General features: G+C 39.7%; 1 protein-coding gene across 1 annotated transcript; it reads left to right on the top strand.

Moving 5' to 3' along the window:
- Window positions 1-9,776: 9,776 nt before the first annotated feature.
- On the top strand, window positions 9,777-10,713 carry LOC140361455 (ictacalcin-like). Its single transcript, XM_072447166.1, has 2 exons — window positions 9,777-10,021; window positions 10,415-10,713. Exons 1-2 carry the CDS (start codon window positions 9,884-9,886, stop codon window positions 10,556-10,558), a joined length of 282 nt encoding a protein of 93 aa, XP_072303267.1. The 5' UTR covers window positions 9,777-9,883; the 3' UTR covers window positions 10,559-10,713.
- Window positions 10,714-13,401: the final 2,688 nt, after the last annotated feature.

The raw sequence follows: 13,401 nt of genomic DNA on the forward strand, positions 1-13,401 counted from the left end.
GTTTGTCTTTTTGTCACTTCTATAACTGTCACCAGCGTGTGTCTTAACCAGGTCTAGATTTTATCTTGAAGGATTTAAAATAAATAAAGACAACTAAAATGAAATAGAGTCAAAAGCGATACTAACTTTGCCCCCATCCAACAATGCAGGACTGAAGTTATATTAACTATATGTAAGGTAAATGATCCTTTAGCAAACCCTCATCAGGGAAACTCTTTCTCTGTTTAAACTCGTCCTTCAATGAGTCAACACTGTGAGTCAGCCACTGATCTGGAGCTAGGTCAGGACCCCAGAGCTGAGGGATTTGACCTGTTGCATGTTTTTGGGGGAAACTGGAGGACCCTGACCTGGTCAGTGCTTTGTTCTCTCTTTTAAATGCAAATTGTACCTAGTTTGACGGATTACATTTGTTGAGTGATTATTTATAACAGTTTTCAGCAGATTTAGACTGCCTTTATTTCTTTTATCGGAGCTAGAGTTCAAAGAAAAAAAAATACATTAAAAGCATGTACAAATAAGTAGAATTAAGATAAGATAAGATATTCCTTTATTGTCCCACATGGGGAAATTTCATTGGTGAAACGCAGGTAGATACAGAGGTAGATACAGAAGAACAGAACAGATCACTTATAGGAAGTCTGAAAAACACTTTCAGTAGAAGATCTCCTATAAATAAATAAAAACTCCCATAGACAAATGAATAAATAAATAAATACATAAATACCATTGCATGTGATCACGACAGTAATTGCACATGAATATGTGTCACGACAGCACATAGATTGCACATGAATTTCATAGTAATTGCACATGAATTGCACATGAATTCCAACAGCAATTGCACATATGACAGAATTGCACATGGTTAGGTCAGTATTGCGAGTGTTCAGTACTAACAGTTTTTGTTATAAAGTCTGACAGCAGCAGGAAGGAAAGACCTACGGAACCTTTCCTTCACACATCGAGGGTGGATCAGTCTCTCACTGAAGCTGCTCTCCAGAGCGGAGAGAGTGTCCTGCAGGGGGTGACACTCATGGTCCAGCATAGATGTGAATCTAGCCAGGACCCTCCTGTCCCCCACCTCCTGCACCGAGTCCAGAGCACAGCCCAGGACGGAGCTGGACTTCTTGATGACTCTGTCCAGCTTCCTCCTCTCCCTCTCTGTGATGCTGCTGCTCCAGCAGGCCACACCATACAGGAGGGCTGATGCCACCACAGAGTCGTAGAAGGTCTTCAGGAGTGGCCCTGTCACTCCAAAAGACCTGAGTCTCCTCAGGAGGTAGAGCCGACTCTGGCTCTTCCTGTACAGTGCGTCTGTGTTATGAGTTCAGTCCAGTTTGTGGTTCAGATGAACACCCAGGTACTTGTATGAGTCCACTCTCTCAATGTCCCGTCCCTGGATGTTCACTGGTGAGGGGGCAGTGGGGTGGCGTCTGCGGAAATCCACCACCATCTCCTTGGTCTTCCCCGCGTTGATGAGGAGGTGGTTCCGCTGACACCAGTCCACAAAGTCCTGCGCCAGTCCTCTGTACTCCGCGTCATCGTCGTCCGTGATGAGTCCGATGATGGCAGAGTCGTCAGAGAACTTCTGCAGGACACAGCTGTCCGTGTCATGTCTGAAGTCTGCAGTGTAAAGGGTGAAGAGAAAGGGCGCGAGGACAGTGCCCTGGGGCGCCCCCACACTGCAGGTCCGAGTGTCAGACACACAGTTCCGGGCTCTCACAAACTGGGGTCGGTCTGTGAGGTAGTCCAGGATCCACTCTGCCAGGTCATACTCCACACCAGCAGTCTCCAGCTTGTCCCTCAGGAGCAGCGGCTGGATGGTGTTGAAGGCGCTGGAAAGATCGAAGAACAGGATCCTCACAGAGCTGCCAGGCTTTTCCAGGTGAGAGAGAGAGCGGTGCAGCAGGGAGATGACGGCGTCTCCACTCCGATGCCAGACCGATATGCAAACTGCAGCGGGTCCATGGCTGAGCTCACGGTTGAGCGGAGGTGGTCCAGGACTAGCCGCTCCAGTGTCTTCATCATGTGGGACGTGAGAGCCACTGGCCTGAAGCTGTTGAGGTCTTTGGTGCGCGGTGTCTTAGGCACAGGTACCAGACAGGAGGTCTTCCAGACCTGTGGTACCACCCTCAGCTTCAGGCTCATGTTGAAGAAATGCTCCATAACTCCACACAGTTCATCTGCGCAGGACTTAAGGAGCCTGGGGCTGATGCCATCAGGTCCTGCTGCCTTCCTCACTTTAATCCTCTTCAGCTCACTCCTCACCTGTGCTGCTGTGACAGTCAGTGGTTGGCAGGGGGACCGTGTGCTGGGGGGATGGGTGAGTCCAGGCGAAGTGGGGAGCTGATGGTCCGGGGCAGATAAGCGAAGAGGAACAGATGCAGGGCATTGTCCAGCTGTGGAAGAGGGAGCATGCAGCTGTGCAGGGGGAGGGGCGGGTGACCAATCAAACCTCAAGAAGTGAGCATTTAAATCATTAACATGTACAAGTAGAACTAGCATGTACAAGTAAGCAGAACTATCATGTACAAGTAGAACCAGCATGTATAAGTAAGTAGAACTAACATGTACAAGTAGAATTAACATGTACAAGTAAGTGGAAATAACATGTACAAGTAAGTAGAACTAACATGTACAAGTAAGTAGAACTAACATGTACAAGTAAGTACAACTAACATGTACAAGTAGAACTAACATGTACAAGTAAGTAGAACTAACATGTACAAGTAGAACTAACATGTACAAGTAAGTACAACTAACATGTACAAGTAGAACTATCATGTACAAGTAAGTAGAACTAACATGTACAAGTGAGTAGAACTAATAAGTACAAGTAAGTAGAACTAGCATGTACAAGTAAGTAGAACTAACATGTACAAATAGAACTAACATGTACAAGTAAGTAAAACTAGCATGTACAAGTAAGTAGAACTAGCATGTACAAGTAAGTAGAACTAGCATGTACAAGTAAGTAGAACTAACAAGTACAAGTAAGTAGAACTAGCATGTACAAGTAAGTACAACTAACATGTACAAGTAGAACTATCATGTACAAGTAAGTAGAACTAACATGTACAAGTAAGTAGAACTAACAAGTACAAGTAAGTAGAACTAGCATATACAAGTAAGTAGAACTAACATTTACAAGTAAGTAGAACTAACAAGTACAAGTAAGTAGAACTAACATGTACAAGTGGAACTAACATGTACAAGTAAGTAGAACTAACAAGTACAAGTAAGTAGAACTAACAAGTACAAGTAAGTAGAACTAGCATATACAAGTAAGTAGAACTAACAAGTACAAGTAAGTAGAACTAGCATGTACAAGTAAGTAGAACTAACATTTACAAGTAAGTAGAACTAGCATGTACAAGTAAGTAGAACTAACAAGTACAAGTAAGTAGAACTAGCATGTACAAGTAAGTAGAACTAACAAGTACAAGTAAGTAGAACTAACAAGTACAAGTAAGTAGAACTAACAAGTACAAGTAAGTAGAACTAGCATGTACAAGTAAGTAGAACTAACATGTACAAGTAAGTAGAACTAACAAGTACAAGTAAGTAGAACTAGCATGTACAAGTAAGTAGAACTAACAAGTACAAGTAAGTAGAACTAGCATGTATAAGTAAGTGGAACTAACAAGTACAAGTAAGTAGAACTAGCATGTACAAGTAAGTAGAACTAACAAGTACAAGTAAGTAGAACTAGCATGTACAAGTAAGTGGAACTAACAAGTACAAGTAAGTAGAACTAGCATGTACAAGTAAGTGGAACTAACAAGTACAAGTAAGTAGAACTAGCATGTACAAGTAAGTAGAACTAACATGTACAAGTAAGTAGAACTAGCATGTACAAGTAAGTAGAACTAACAAGTACAAGTAAGTAGAACTAACAAGTACAAGTAAGTAGAACTAGCATGTACAAGTAAGTAGAACTAACAAGTACAAGTAAGTAGAACTAGCATGTACAAGTAAGTAGAACTAACAAGTACAAGTAAGTAGAACTAACAAGTACAAGTAAGTAGAACTAGCATGTACAAGTAAGTAGAACTAACAAGTACAAGTAAGTAGAACTAGCATGTACAAGTAAGTACAACTAACATGTACAAGTAGAACTATCATGTACAAGTAAGTAGAACTAACATGTACAAGTAAGTAGAACTAACAAGTACAAGTAAGTAGAACTAGCATATACAAGTAAGTAGAACTAACATTTACAAGTAAGTAGAACTAACAAGTACAAGTAAGTAGAACTAACATGTACAAGTGGAACTAACATGTACAAGTAAGTAGAACTAACAAGTACAAGTAAGTAGAACTAACAAGTACAAGTAAGTAGAACTAGCATATACAAGTAAGTAGAACTAACAAGTACAAGTAAGTAGAACTAGCATGTACAAGTAAGTAGAACTAACATTTACAAGTAAGTAGAACTAGCATGTACAAGTAAGTAGAACTAACAAGTACAAGTAAGTAGAACTAGCATGTACAAGTAAGTAGAACTAACAAGTACAAGTAAGTAGAACTAACAAGTACAAGTAAGTAGAACTAACAAGTACAAGTAAGTAGAACTAGCATGTACAAGTAAGTAGAACTAACATGTACAAGTAAGTAGAACTAACAAGTACAAGTAAGTAGAACTAGCATGTACAAGTAAGTAGAACTAACAAGTACAAGTAAGTAGAACTAGCATGTATAAGTAAGTGGAACTAACAAGTACAAGTAAGTAGAACTAGCATGTACAAGTAAGTAGAACTAACAAGTACAAGTAAGTAGAACTAGCATGTACAAGTAAGTGGAACTAACAAGTACAAGTAAGTAGAACTAGCATGTACAAGTAAGTGGAACTAACAAGTACAAGTAAGTAGAACTAGCATGTACAAGTAAGTAGAACTAACATGTACAAGTAAGTAGAACTAGCATGTACAAGTAAGTAGAACTAACAAGTACAAGTAAGTAGAACTAACAAGTACAAGTAAGTAGAACTAGCATGTACAAGTAAGTAGAACTAACAAGTACAAGTAAGTAGAACTAGCATGTACAAGTAAGTAGAACTAACAAGTACAAGTAAGTAGAACTAACAAGTACAAGTAAGTAGAACTAGCATATACAAGTAAGTAGAACTAACAAGTACAAGTAAGTAGAACTAGCATGTACAAGTAAGTAGAACTAACAAGTACAAGTAAGTAGAACTAGCATGTACAAGTAAGTAGAACTAACAAGTACAAGTAAGTAGAACTAGCATGTACAAGTAAGTGGAACTAACAAGTACAAGTAAGTGGAACTAACAAGTACAAGTAAGTAGAACTAGCATATACAAGTAAGTAGAACTAACATTTACAAGTAAGTAGAACTAGCATGTACAAGTAAGTAGAACTAACAAGTACAAGTAAGTAGAACTAGCATGTACAAGTAAGTGGAACTAACAAGTACAAGTAAGTAGAACTAGCATGTACAAGTAAGTAGAACTAACAAGTACAAGTAAGTAGAACTAACAAGTACAAGTAAGTAGAACTAGCATGTATAAGTAAGTGGAACTAACAAGTACAAGTAAGTAGAACTAGCATGTACAAGTAAGTAGAACTAACAAGTACAAGTAAGTAGAACTAGCATGTACAAGTAAGTGGAACTAACAAGTACAAGTAAGTAGAACTAGTATGTACAAGTAAGTGGAACTAACAAGTACAAGTAAGTAGAACTAGCATGTACAAGTAAGTAGAACTAACATGTACAAGTAAGTAGAACTAGCATGTACAAGTAAGTAGAACTAACAAGTACAAGTAAGTAGAACTAACAAGTACAAGTAAGTAGAACTAGCATGTACAAGTAAGTAGAACTAACAAGTACAAGTAAGTAGAACTAGCATGTACAAGTAAGTAGAACTAACAAGTACAAGTAAGTAGAACTAACAAGTACAAGTAAGTAGAACTAGCATGTACAAGTAAGTAGAACTAACAAGTACAAGTAAGTAGAACTAGCATGTACAAGTAAGTAGAACTAACAAGTACAAGTAAGTAGAACTAGCATGTACAAGTAAGTGGAACTAACAAGTACAAGTAAGTGGAACTAACAAGTACAAGTAAGTAGAACTAGCATGTACAAGTAAGTAGAACTAACATTTACAAGTAAGTAGAACTAACAAACTGACAAAATCCATAATTTTGATGACAGACAACAAGCTGTTTGTTTCTTAATATCATCATAAATATTTGGTCACCTGAAGACTATCCAGTTACCAAAACTTTAAAGCGTAAGCGAAGCCCATACACTGTGAAATATATTACTCACATATTTCAAGTTGCTCCAGTAAATGTGACTGCAACTGTGGACATATATATATATAAAGTTCAATATTTTGATGCACATCTATATTTCTGTTTAATGGGATTCCAATAACGTTCATTGAATATTGATGAAAATCTCTGTCATTCTTTTTTGAGACAGTGAAATAAAAAAGACGCAGACGGAACTTTTACTTGAGACAGTCCTAAAAAAATAGCATACAATTAAGAATACTGTCGCCTGTCATCCGGGCAAAGTCATGCATTTCCATTTCAAACCTACTGATTGTGCTCTGGTAATGCACTAAAACAACCTGCCAAGTGTTATTTGATGAGCTATTTTTAAAGCTAAACCCATTACAAATAAAAACAGATGCGGGCGTGTCCCCATGTGTCTAGTGACATAACAAGTATACTTCAATCTCCTTTTTCCTGACTTTTAAACAGGACACTCTGCACAACCAGCACATCTTCAGGCAACACATTTTAAAACAGAAAACAGAAAAGTATAGCACATGCAGACTGTAGTTGTGCACATACAGGAGCGTTTACTGCTAAGAAAAGTAGTATTTGTTGACTTACATTTGTTTGTTCTTTGTTTTATTAGAAAACCTGCACATTTCATCTTATCTTTTGAAGACGTTTACACAAAGAGCAGTAAAAAGCATGTGTAATGCCTCTTACACAACCATAGACTTTAATTACACTGTGGCTGAACCAGAGAGGAACCAAACAAGCCTAAACCATATACTTTATACACAATCTACCATTTACTTTGATATGCGCTTGTTTATCGGGCCGCGTTGTATAGTAGTAACAGTTCTTTTAAGCATTTGTTCAGTATTTTCGGTCTAATATTGTTCTGAAGTAGTCCTTTTGCTTCACCTCTTCTATCAGTTGCATGCAAATTTGACCAGTTTGGAGTTGCGTGAATGGTCACTATGGGTTTGTTTGTCTATTACCAAAGCAACAATACAGTGATCCTTTAACTAAATCAAAAAGATGTGAAAACACTGTGACACTGAGAGAGAGAGAGGGCGGGAGAGAAGAGGAGGAGGAGGAGAGGGGGAGGAGAGGAGGGAGGGAGCAGGGTGTGGCGAGGTATAAACGAGGTTCTGCATCCTCCGCTGTCATTACTACTGACCCACAGGGACTCCAGACTGCAGACCCGCACACCCGACATACAAGTGAGTACACGCAGTATTTACAGTAGTGTTTTCTGCAAAGTTACAGCCGTGCAAAGGAGATCAACTCATTCACCAGAGGGAACAGGGGAAAAAACTGTCATACGGATAAAGACGAGGGGAAAATGCAGAACTTTATTTGTGCTTTGTGTGGAGAAATGCATAAGGGTTCAGTGTGCAAAATAAGAAACTATTGCATTATTAGTATTATCACGTTTAAAAGTTAAGGTTAGCACATGTTTTTGACAGACTATTTGGTCAAAGAAAGTTAGTATTAACCTTTAGTATATAAATATGACAGCACACACATATTAAGACATTACACTTTTGAAGAAAACATCTAAGAAAATAAAAACACATCTACATTTAAAAGCACAGACATTAAAAAAAAAAAAAAATTCACTTTCTTTGACTTTTAAAACCGAACAAAAAGTTGGAAAATGCCTCAGATCTGCAAACAAATATCTATAAACAAGACATTTGAACGTGTCTGCAAATGTCAAAACTATACACTTTTTTACAGGTTCAGTTTTCATACATTTGCTGTCATTTGTGTGCAATTTATTGCTTATTTGCGCTCGCACACACACACACACACACACACACTTTCCTCAGAGCCTGACCTGCTCCCCGGGGTCCGACTTTGTGCGAGGAAAAAAAACACTTCAACAAACACACGCCATGACGTGACTTTGGGGACAATGGGCTCATGCCGTGGCCTGCTTCTTTTTTTTTAAACATATATACCTGATCCTGCAGCAGGCTGATGCAAGGGTTGCCATGGCGTTGCATTGTGTTATGTATATTAGAGACAGAGGTAAACCACTCTGACCTGGTCCCGGTGGAGATGGGTCTATTTCCGTGCGGTGGAAAACTGTCAGGGCTGTTACACATTGCTCCTGGGCTCTGCTATGGTCACGTTAAGTATTACAGCTTGTACTGTGTCATGTGACAGTGAAGTATAAGAATCAGAATCATTATTGCCATTGGTGAAGAAAATGTAGAAACTGGGAACTTGCTTCGGGGTTTAAGTGCAACATACAACAATAAATAATGATAATAATAATAATAGCAAATAAATCTCAAATAAGGTATACATTAAAACAAATAGGGCATATATCAAAAACCAAATGAGGCATGCATTAAATAAGGCATGCATTAAACAAATAAGACATGCATTCGACAAACAAGGCATGCATTAAACAAATAAGACATGCATTAAACAAATTAGGTATGCATAAAAACAAATAAGACATGCATTAAACAAATTAGGTATGCATAAAAACAAATAAGGCATGCATAAATGGATGGATAGAATTAATTGCAAAAGCTGCACATTATTGTCAAAAATGTGAAGAAATGTGTCTTTGGTCCTTCACAAAACATTACTCATTGCTGTTCTTTGTTATATTAGTGCCATAATAAAATTACATAATAGTAATCATCATATTACTCATGATCAAACAAATTAATTAAAAAAGAAACAAAACTTTAGTTGCTGGAAGTTTTAACCGTGCTCTTAAGGAGAACGAAACCAAACCAAACTACAACCACAATAAAATGTGATAAAAAGTAAATGTCTGGTGCTTTATACCAGATGTTCGTGTCTGAAGAAGCTGACTCATAGTTTACACCAGTGCCCACTCTTTCCTCTCAGAAATAACTGGGATTTCTGAGGCCCCTTGAACCACTCCCTGCAGTCTGGTCTAAATGATGCCCTTTGTTAAATTTCACCAAGCTGACCACTCCTCGTGTCTGCCTCTAGATGGCACCATCGCAGAACATCCATTCATTAATTACGCTTGTTCCCTTTTGGGGTCGCGGGTGACTGGAGCCTATCCCAGTGACTTCGGGCCTTAGGCAGGGTACACCGTGGACAGTGGCCAATTTGTCGCAGGGCCAACACAGAGACATAGACATTACAGACAGTTCACTCTCACATTCACTAGGGCCAATTTAGAGTCACCAATTTTTGCCTAACACATGCATGTCTTTGGAGGAGCCAGAGAACCCGGAGAGAACCCACGGTAACACGAGGAGGACATGCAGACTCCACCCAGAGAGATCATGTGATGTTGGTCTGGTCCAGGAATCGAACCCATGACCTCCTTCTTGGGAGGCAAGAGCGCTAACCGCCTTTGCCACCGTGCACCCATCGCAGAACAATAAAGCACAATAAAGCACTGTCAGTTCCAGATACACAAAAAATACTTTAATCCCTCTAAAACTCTACTGACAAAAAAAAAATGGTATTCAGTACTAAACTAAATTAATGAAGTGTATCTCCAGCTCCAGTAGTGGGCAGTACGTGACAAACAAATCAAGTATTATGTAATTGTCTTTAATATAAACCCATTAAGACTCACATGATCATCAACAGTGATTTATTTGTGTGTTGTTTTCCAGACTTGTATCATGTCTGACGTCCAGCAGGCCATGGCTCTCCTCATCACCGCCTTCCACAAATACTCTGGCAAAGAAGGAGACAAGTACACACTGAGCAAGGCCGAGCTGAAGGAGATGCTGCAGAATGAGTTTGGAGACACACTCGGTGTAAGTCACACAAACATGTGCAATGCAAAAACACAGAAATAAATAAAACTGTATAAATGTATGGTCTGATGTCACTTTTCTAGAGGATTTACTTTTTGCTTGTGTCCAAAGAGATTATTTTGCTTTGTCCAGAATGTTCCAAAGCAAAACTGAACGAAACTAAGGTGTTTTTGAGTAATACAAAACTGTAAATAAATAATTGTTGGGTAGATACTTTAATGTAATACTGTGGCGTGGAACATTCCAATCAAAGAAATAAAATCCGAAGCTGTTGACGGACACTCCACCAGAAAAAATACCTATAACTGGCTTTCTTACTTTTTTGTCTTGATTCAAATGAGTTGTGCAAGTGTAAAATATAGTTATAGTTTTCTTTTGCGTTTTGTGTCTCAGAAAGCCAGTGATAAAGGTGCACTGGACAACATCTTCAAGGATCTGGACGCGAACAAAGACAACAGTGTGGACTTTAAGGAGTTCTGTAACCTGGTGGTGTGCCTCACCCAGATGTGCCATGAGTACTTCATCAAGAAGAAGTGAGAACCAGCGCCATCAGGTGGTCAGAGCACATGACCAACGGCGATCGTGAAGGAAAATGTTTAGTGCAGTTGGAATAAGACATGGAGATCGATGGCTTTGTGGATACAACTAATCTGACAGAATACAAAGGCTAATAAAGTATGTAGAACCGTTAAGTGTTGTGTGCTTTGTCGTGGTGCGCAAAAGGGAAATATTGTGTTTAGTTAATTTTAAAGACAAGAAACATGGTGCACGGTGGCAGAATGGTTAGAGCTCTTGCCACATCATCCAACATCCTATGATCTCTCTGGGTGGAGTCTGCATGTCCTTCCCTTGTTACCGGGGGTTCTCTCTGGGTTCTGTCTAAAGACTTTACATGTGTCAGGTCAATGGCAACAGTAAAAAGAACATTGCCCCTTGTGAATGTTTGTCTGTGTTTCTCTGTGTTTACCCCGCGACGAGCTGGCCTATGTCCAGGGTGAGCTCCGCCTAAGGCCCAAAGTCACTGGGATAGGCTCCAGTCACCCCGAACGGAAACAAGCACAAGAAAAAGATTGAATATGAAACATTAGAAATGAATAAAATACAGATGATTTTTTAAAAAAATGGAATGTGATTTAAAGGCACAATGGACGATTTTTCGGTGATTTGAGAACTCAGGCGGAAGTGCGCATGCGCAATCCCCCGAGCGGACTGATACAACACACACGTGCGTTTGTTTATTAGCGCGACGGATCGCATCGCATCTCTCGTCTCCCGTAGATTTCAGTCTTCTTCTGAGTCAGCTCGAAACTGTCTTTCTCCGTCTTCATTTTCTCCCGTACACTGAGGGAACTATATTATGATAGATCCATGCGCTTAGACACGTGGAAACGTGGGGATGAGCCACATGCGGCTGCAGGTGAGCGGTAGGTGTGTTTTATGATTGATACGTGGCAGGACTAATCGGCAGTCCACGCCACGAGGAAATAAGACTGCGCCAAAAAAACGTCCATTCAACCTTTAACTTGTGTTTGTCTTTTTGTCACTTCTATAACTGTCACCAGCGTGTGTCTTAACCAGGTCTAGATTTTATCTTGAAGGAGTTAAAATGAATAAAGACAACTAAAATGAAATAGAGTCAAAAGCGATACTAACTTTGCCCCCATCCAACAATGCAGGACTGAAGTTATATTAACTATATGTAAGGTAAATGATCCTTTAGCAAACCCTCATCAGGGAAACTCTTTCTCTGTTTAAACTCGTCCTTCAATGAGTCGACACTGTGAGTCAGCCACTGATCTGGAGCTAGGTCAGGACCCCAGAGCTGAGGGATTTGACCTGTTGCATGTTTTTGGGGGAAACTGGAGGACCCTGACCTGGTCAGTGCTTTGTTCTCTCTTTTAAATGCAAATTGCACCTAGTTTGACGGATACTGTGGACAACTCTTAAAAACAATTATGAACACATTAAAAAGAATAAGATTGTTAAATTTGATCAAATGTTTAATTGACACAAACCACAGAAAGAGGGATTTTGTCTGAGCCTCCTTTCATTAAAGACACATTAGCGTAATCAGGGGGTCTTAACATGTCTACCTCAGGGCCTTTTTTCTGTACAAAGTATCCTGGAGCCCAAGCTGATATTTAATATATTGGATTTTGCGACCCCCAAGAGGACCCGACTGACTAATATGTTTTTTTTATGTAATATAGATAAATATGTCGGTGTAATGCCTCATTCGTCCAGGAGTGTTCCATTGTTCCAATGTTTAGTTTTTCCTAAAAAACAGAGTCCAGATGACTACAACTGAATCTTTTTCTACAATATAGATGAATCCACTGCCTGTCACCAGTTGATCTTGTATTGATGATGTGAGAGAGTGACCACTGCACAAAGCCTTCTCCAGCTCGTCCCAAACACTCTCACCCAGGTTCACATCTGTAGTACATTAGTTTCTGCTTCTCCTTAGAGGTTTTCTCTGCTTAAAGCCAATGATTTGACCCTTTTCAAACATTTGACATTTTTTCCATGACCAGGGGATTTGTCTTTCCACATGGTTGTTTTTGAATTGAGAAGCCGCTCACTGCATCAGTCGGGTTGAAATACCGTGTTGCAGCTGAAAGATCATCACCTGCAGCAGTTCTCCAGTAGGAGGCTCGTACATACCTGGGCAGTGTAGTTTGCTTCAGCACTTTATATTTTTATGCCCGGATTACAATGGGAAATATTCACAAGATAAAGACCATATTTCACTGATATTTCACTGATCATCAAAACACAATTAAAGTGAATGAGGCTGAAATTCTTTTGTGAGGTAAGTGCAAACTTTATGCCTCTTTGATTGTTTGTACGTGCAAATACTCTGTGATTAACAATCTCTCAGTCAGTTTAAACCTCTGGAACATGTTGGTTTCAAGTGTAAGCGTCGGTCATATAATCCTGTGACAGGGCATGCTGACAACTTGCAGGTTCTCATTCCAACAAGGGCTGATTGAAGCGATTTATGGAGCGTCGCATCCTTATGGTAAGCGACAAGTGGCGTCTCTAATGCACCTGACCTTTCGTTTCTGGAAGAAGAACAGAAGATAACGTCAGTCAAGTCACAATCATAGCAGCGGTCGGTATGCGAGTCACAAGGCAGTGGTTAAGGATGAAAGTTGGGGCGTGGCGCAGAGTAAAACGCATGACACAAACGCGAGCCTGACACAGTGACGGAAATGAAAACACTGACGGTCATGTGGCCAAAGAAAAGAATGTGTCCCTCAGGAGCAGAGGTGAGTGTGAAACCTGAAACAGTGGCTCAGAGGGCTTGAAATAGAACACAGCTAAAACAAGATGACAAATTAACGTACCTTAATTAGTATAATGGGAAATTACACCAG

The sequence above is a fragment of the Eucyclogobius newberryi genome, unplaced genomic scaffold (assembly GCF_026437365.1).
Source record: "Eucyclogobius newberryi isolate DKJ021-1_F unplaced genomic scaffold, fEucNew1.0.hap1 SCAF_16, whole genome shotgun sequence".
In the NCBI taxonomy this organism is placed as follows: Eukaryota; Metazoa; Chordata; class Actinopteri; order Gobiiformes; family Gobiidae; genus Eucyclogobius; species Eucyclogobius newberryi.

Bases quoted from the DNA above. Each gene is read 5' to 3' on its own strand.
- LOC140361455 (XM_072447166.1), top strand. From the start codon at position 9,884: ATGTCTGACGTCCAGCAGGCCATGGCTCTCCTCATCACCGCCTTCCAC. The intron at 10,022-10,414 runs GTAAGTCACACA...TTTGTGTCTCAG, and splicing joins AGTTTGGAGACACACTCGGT to AAAGCCAGTGATAAAGGTGC.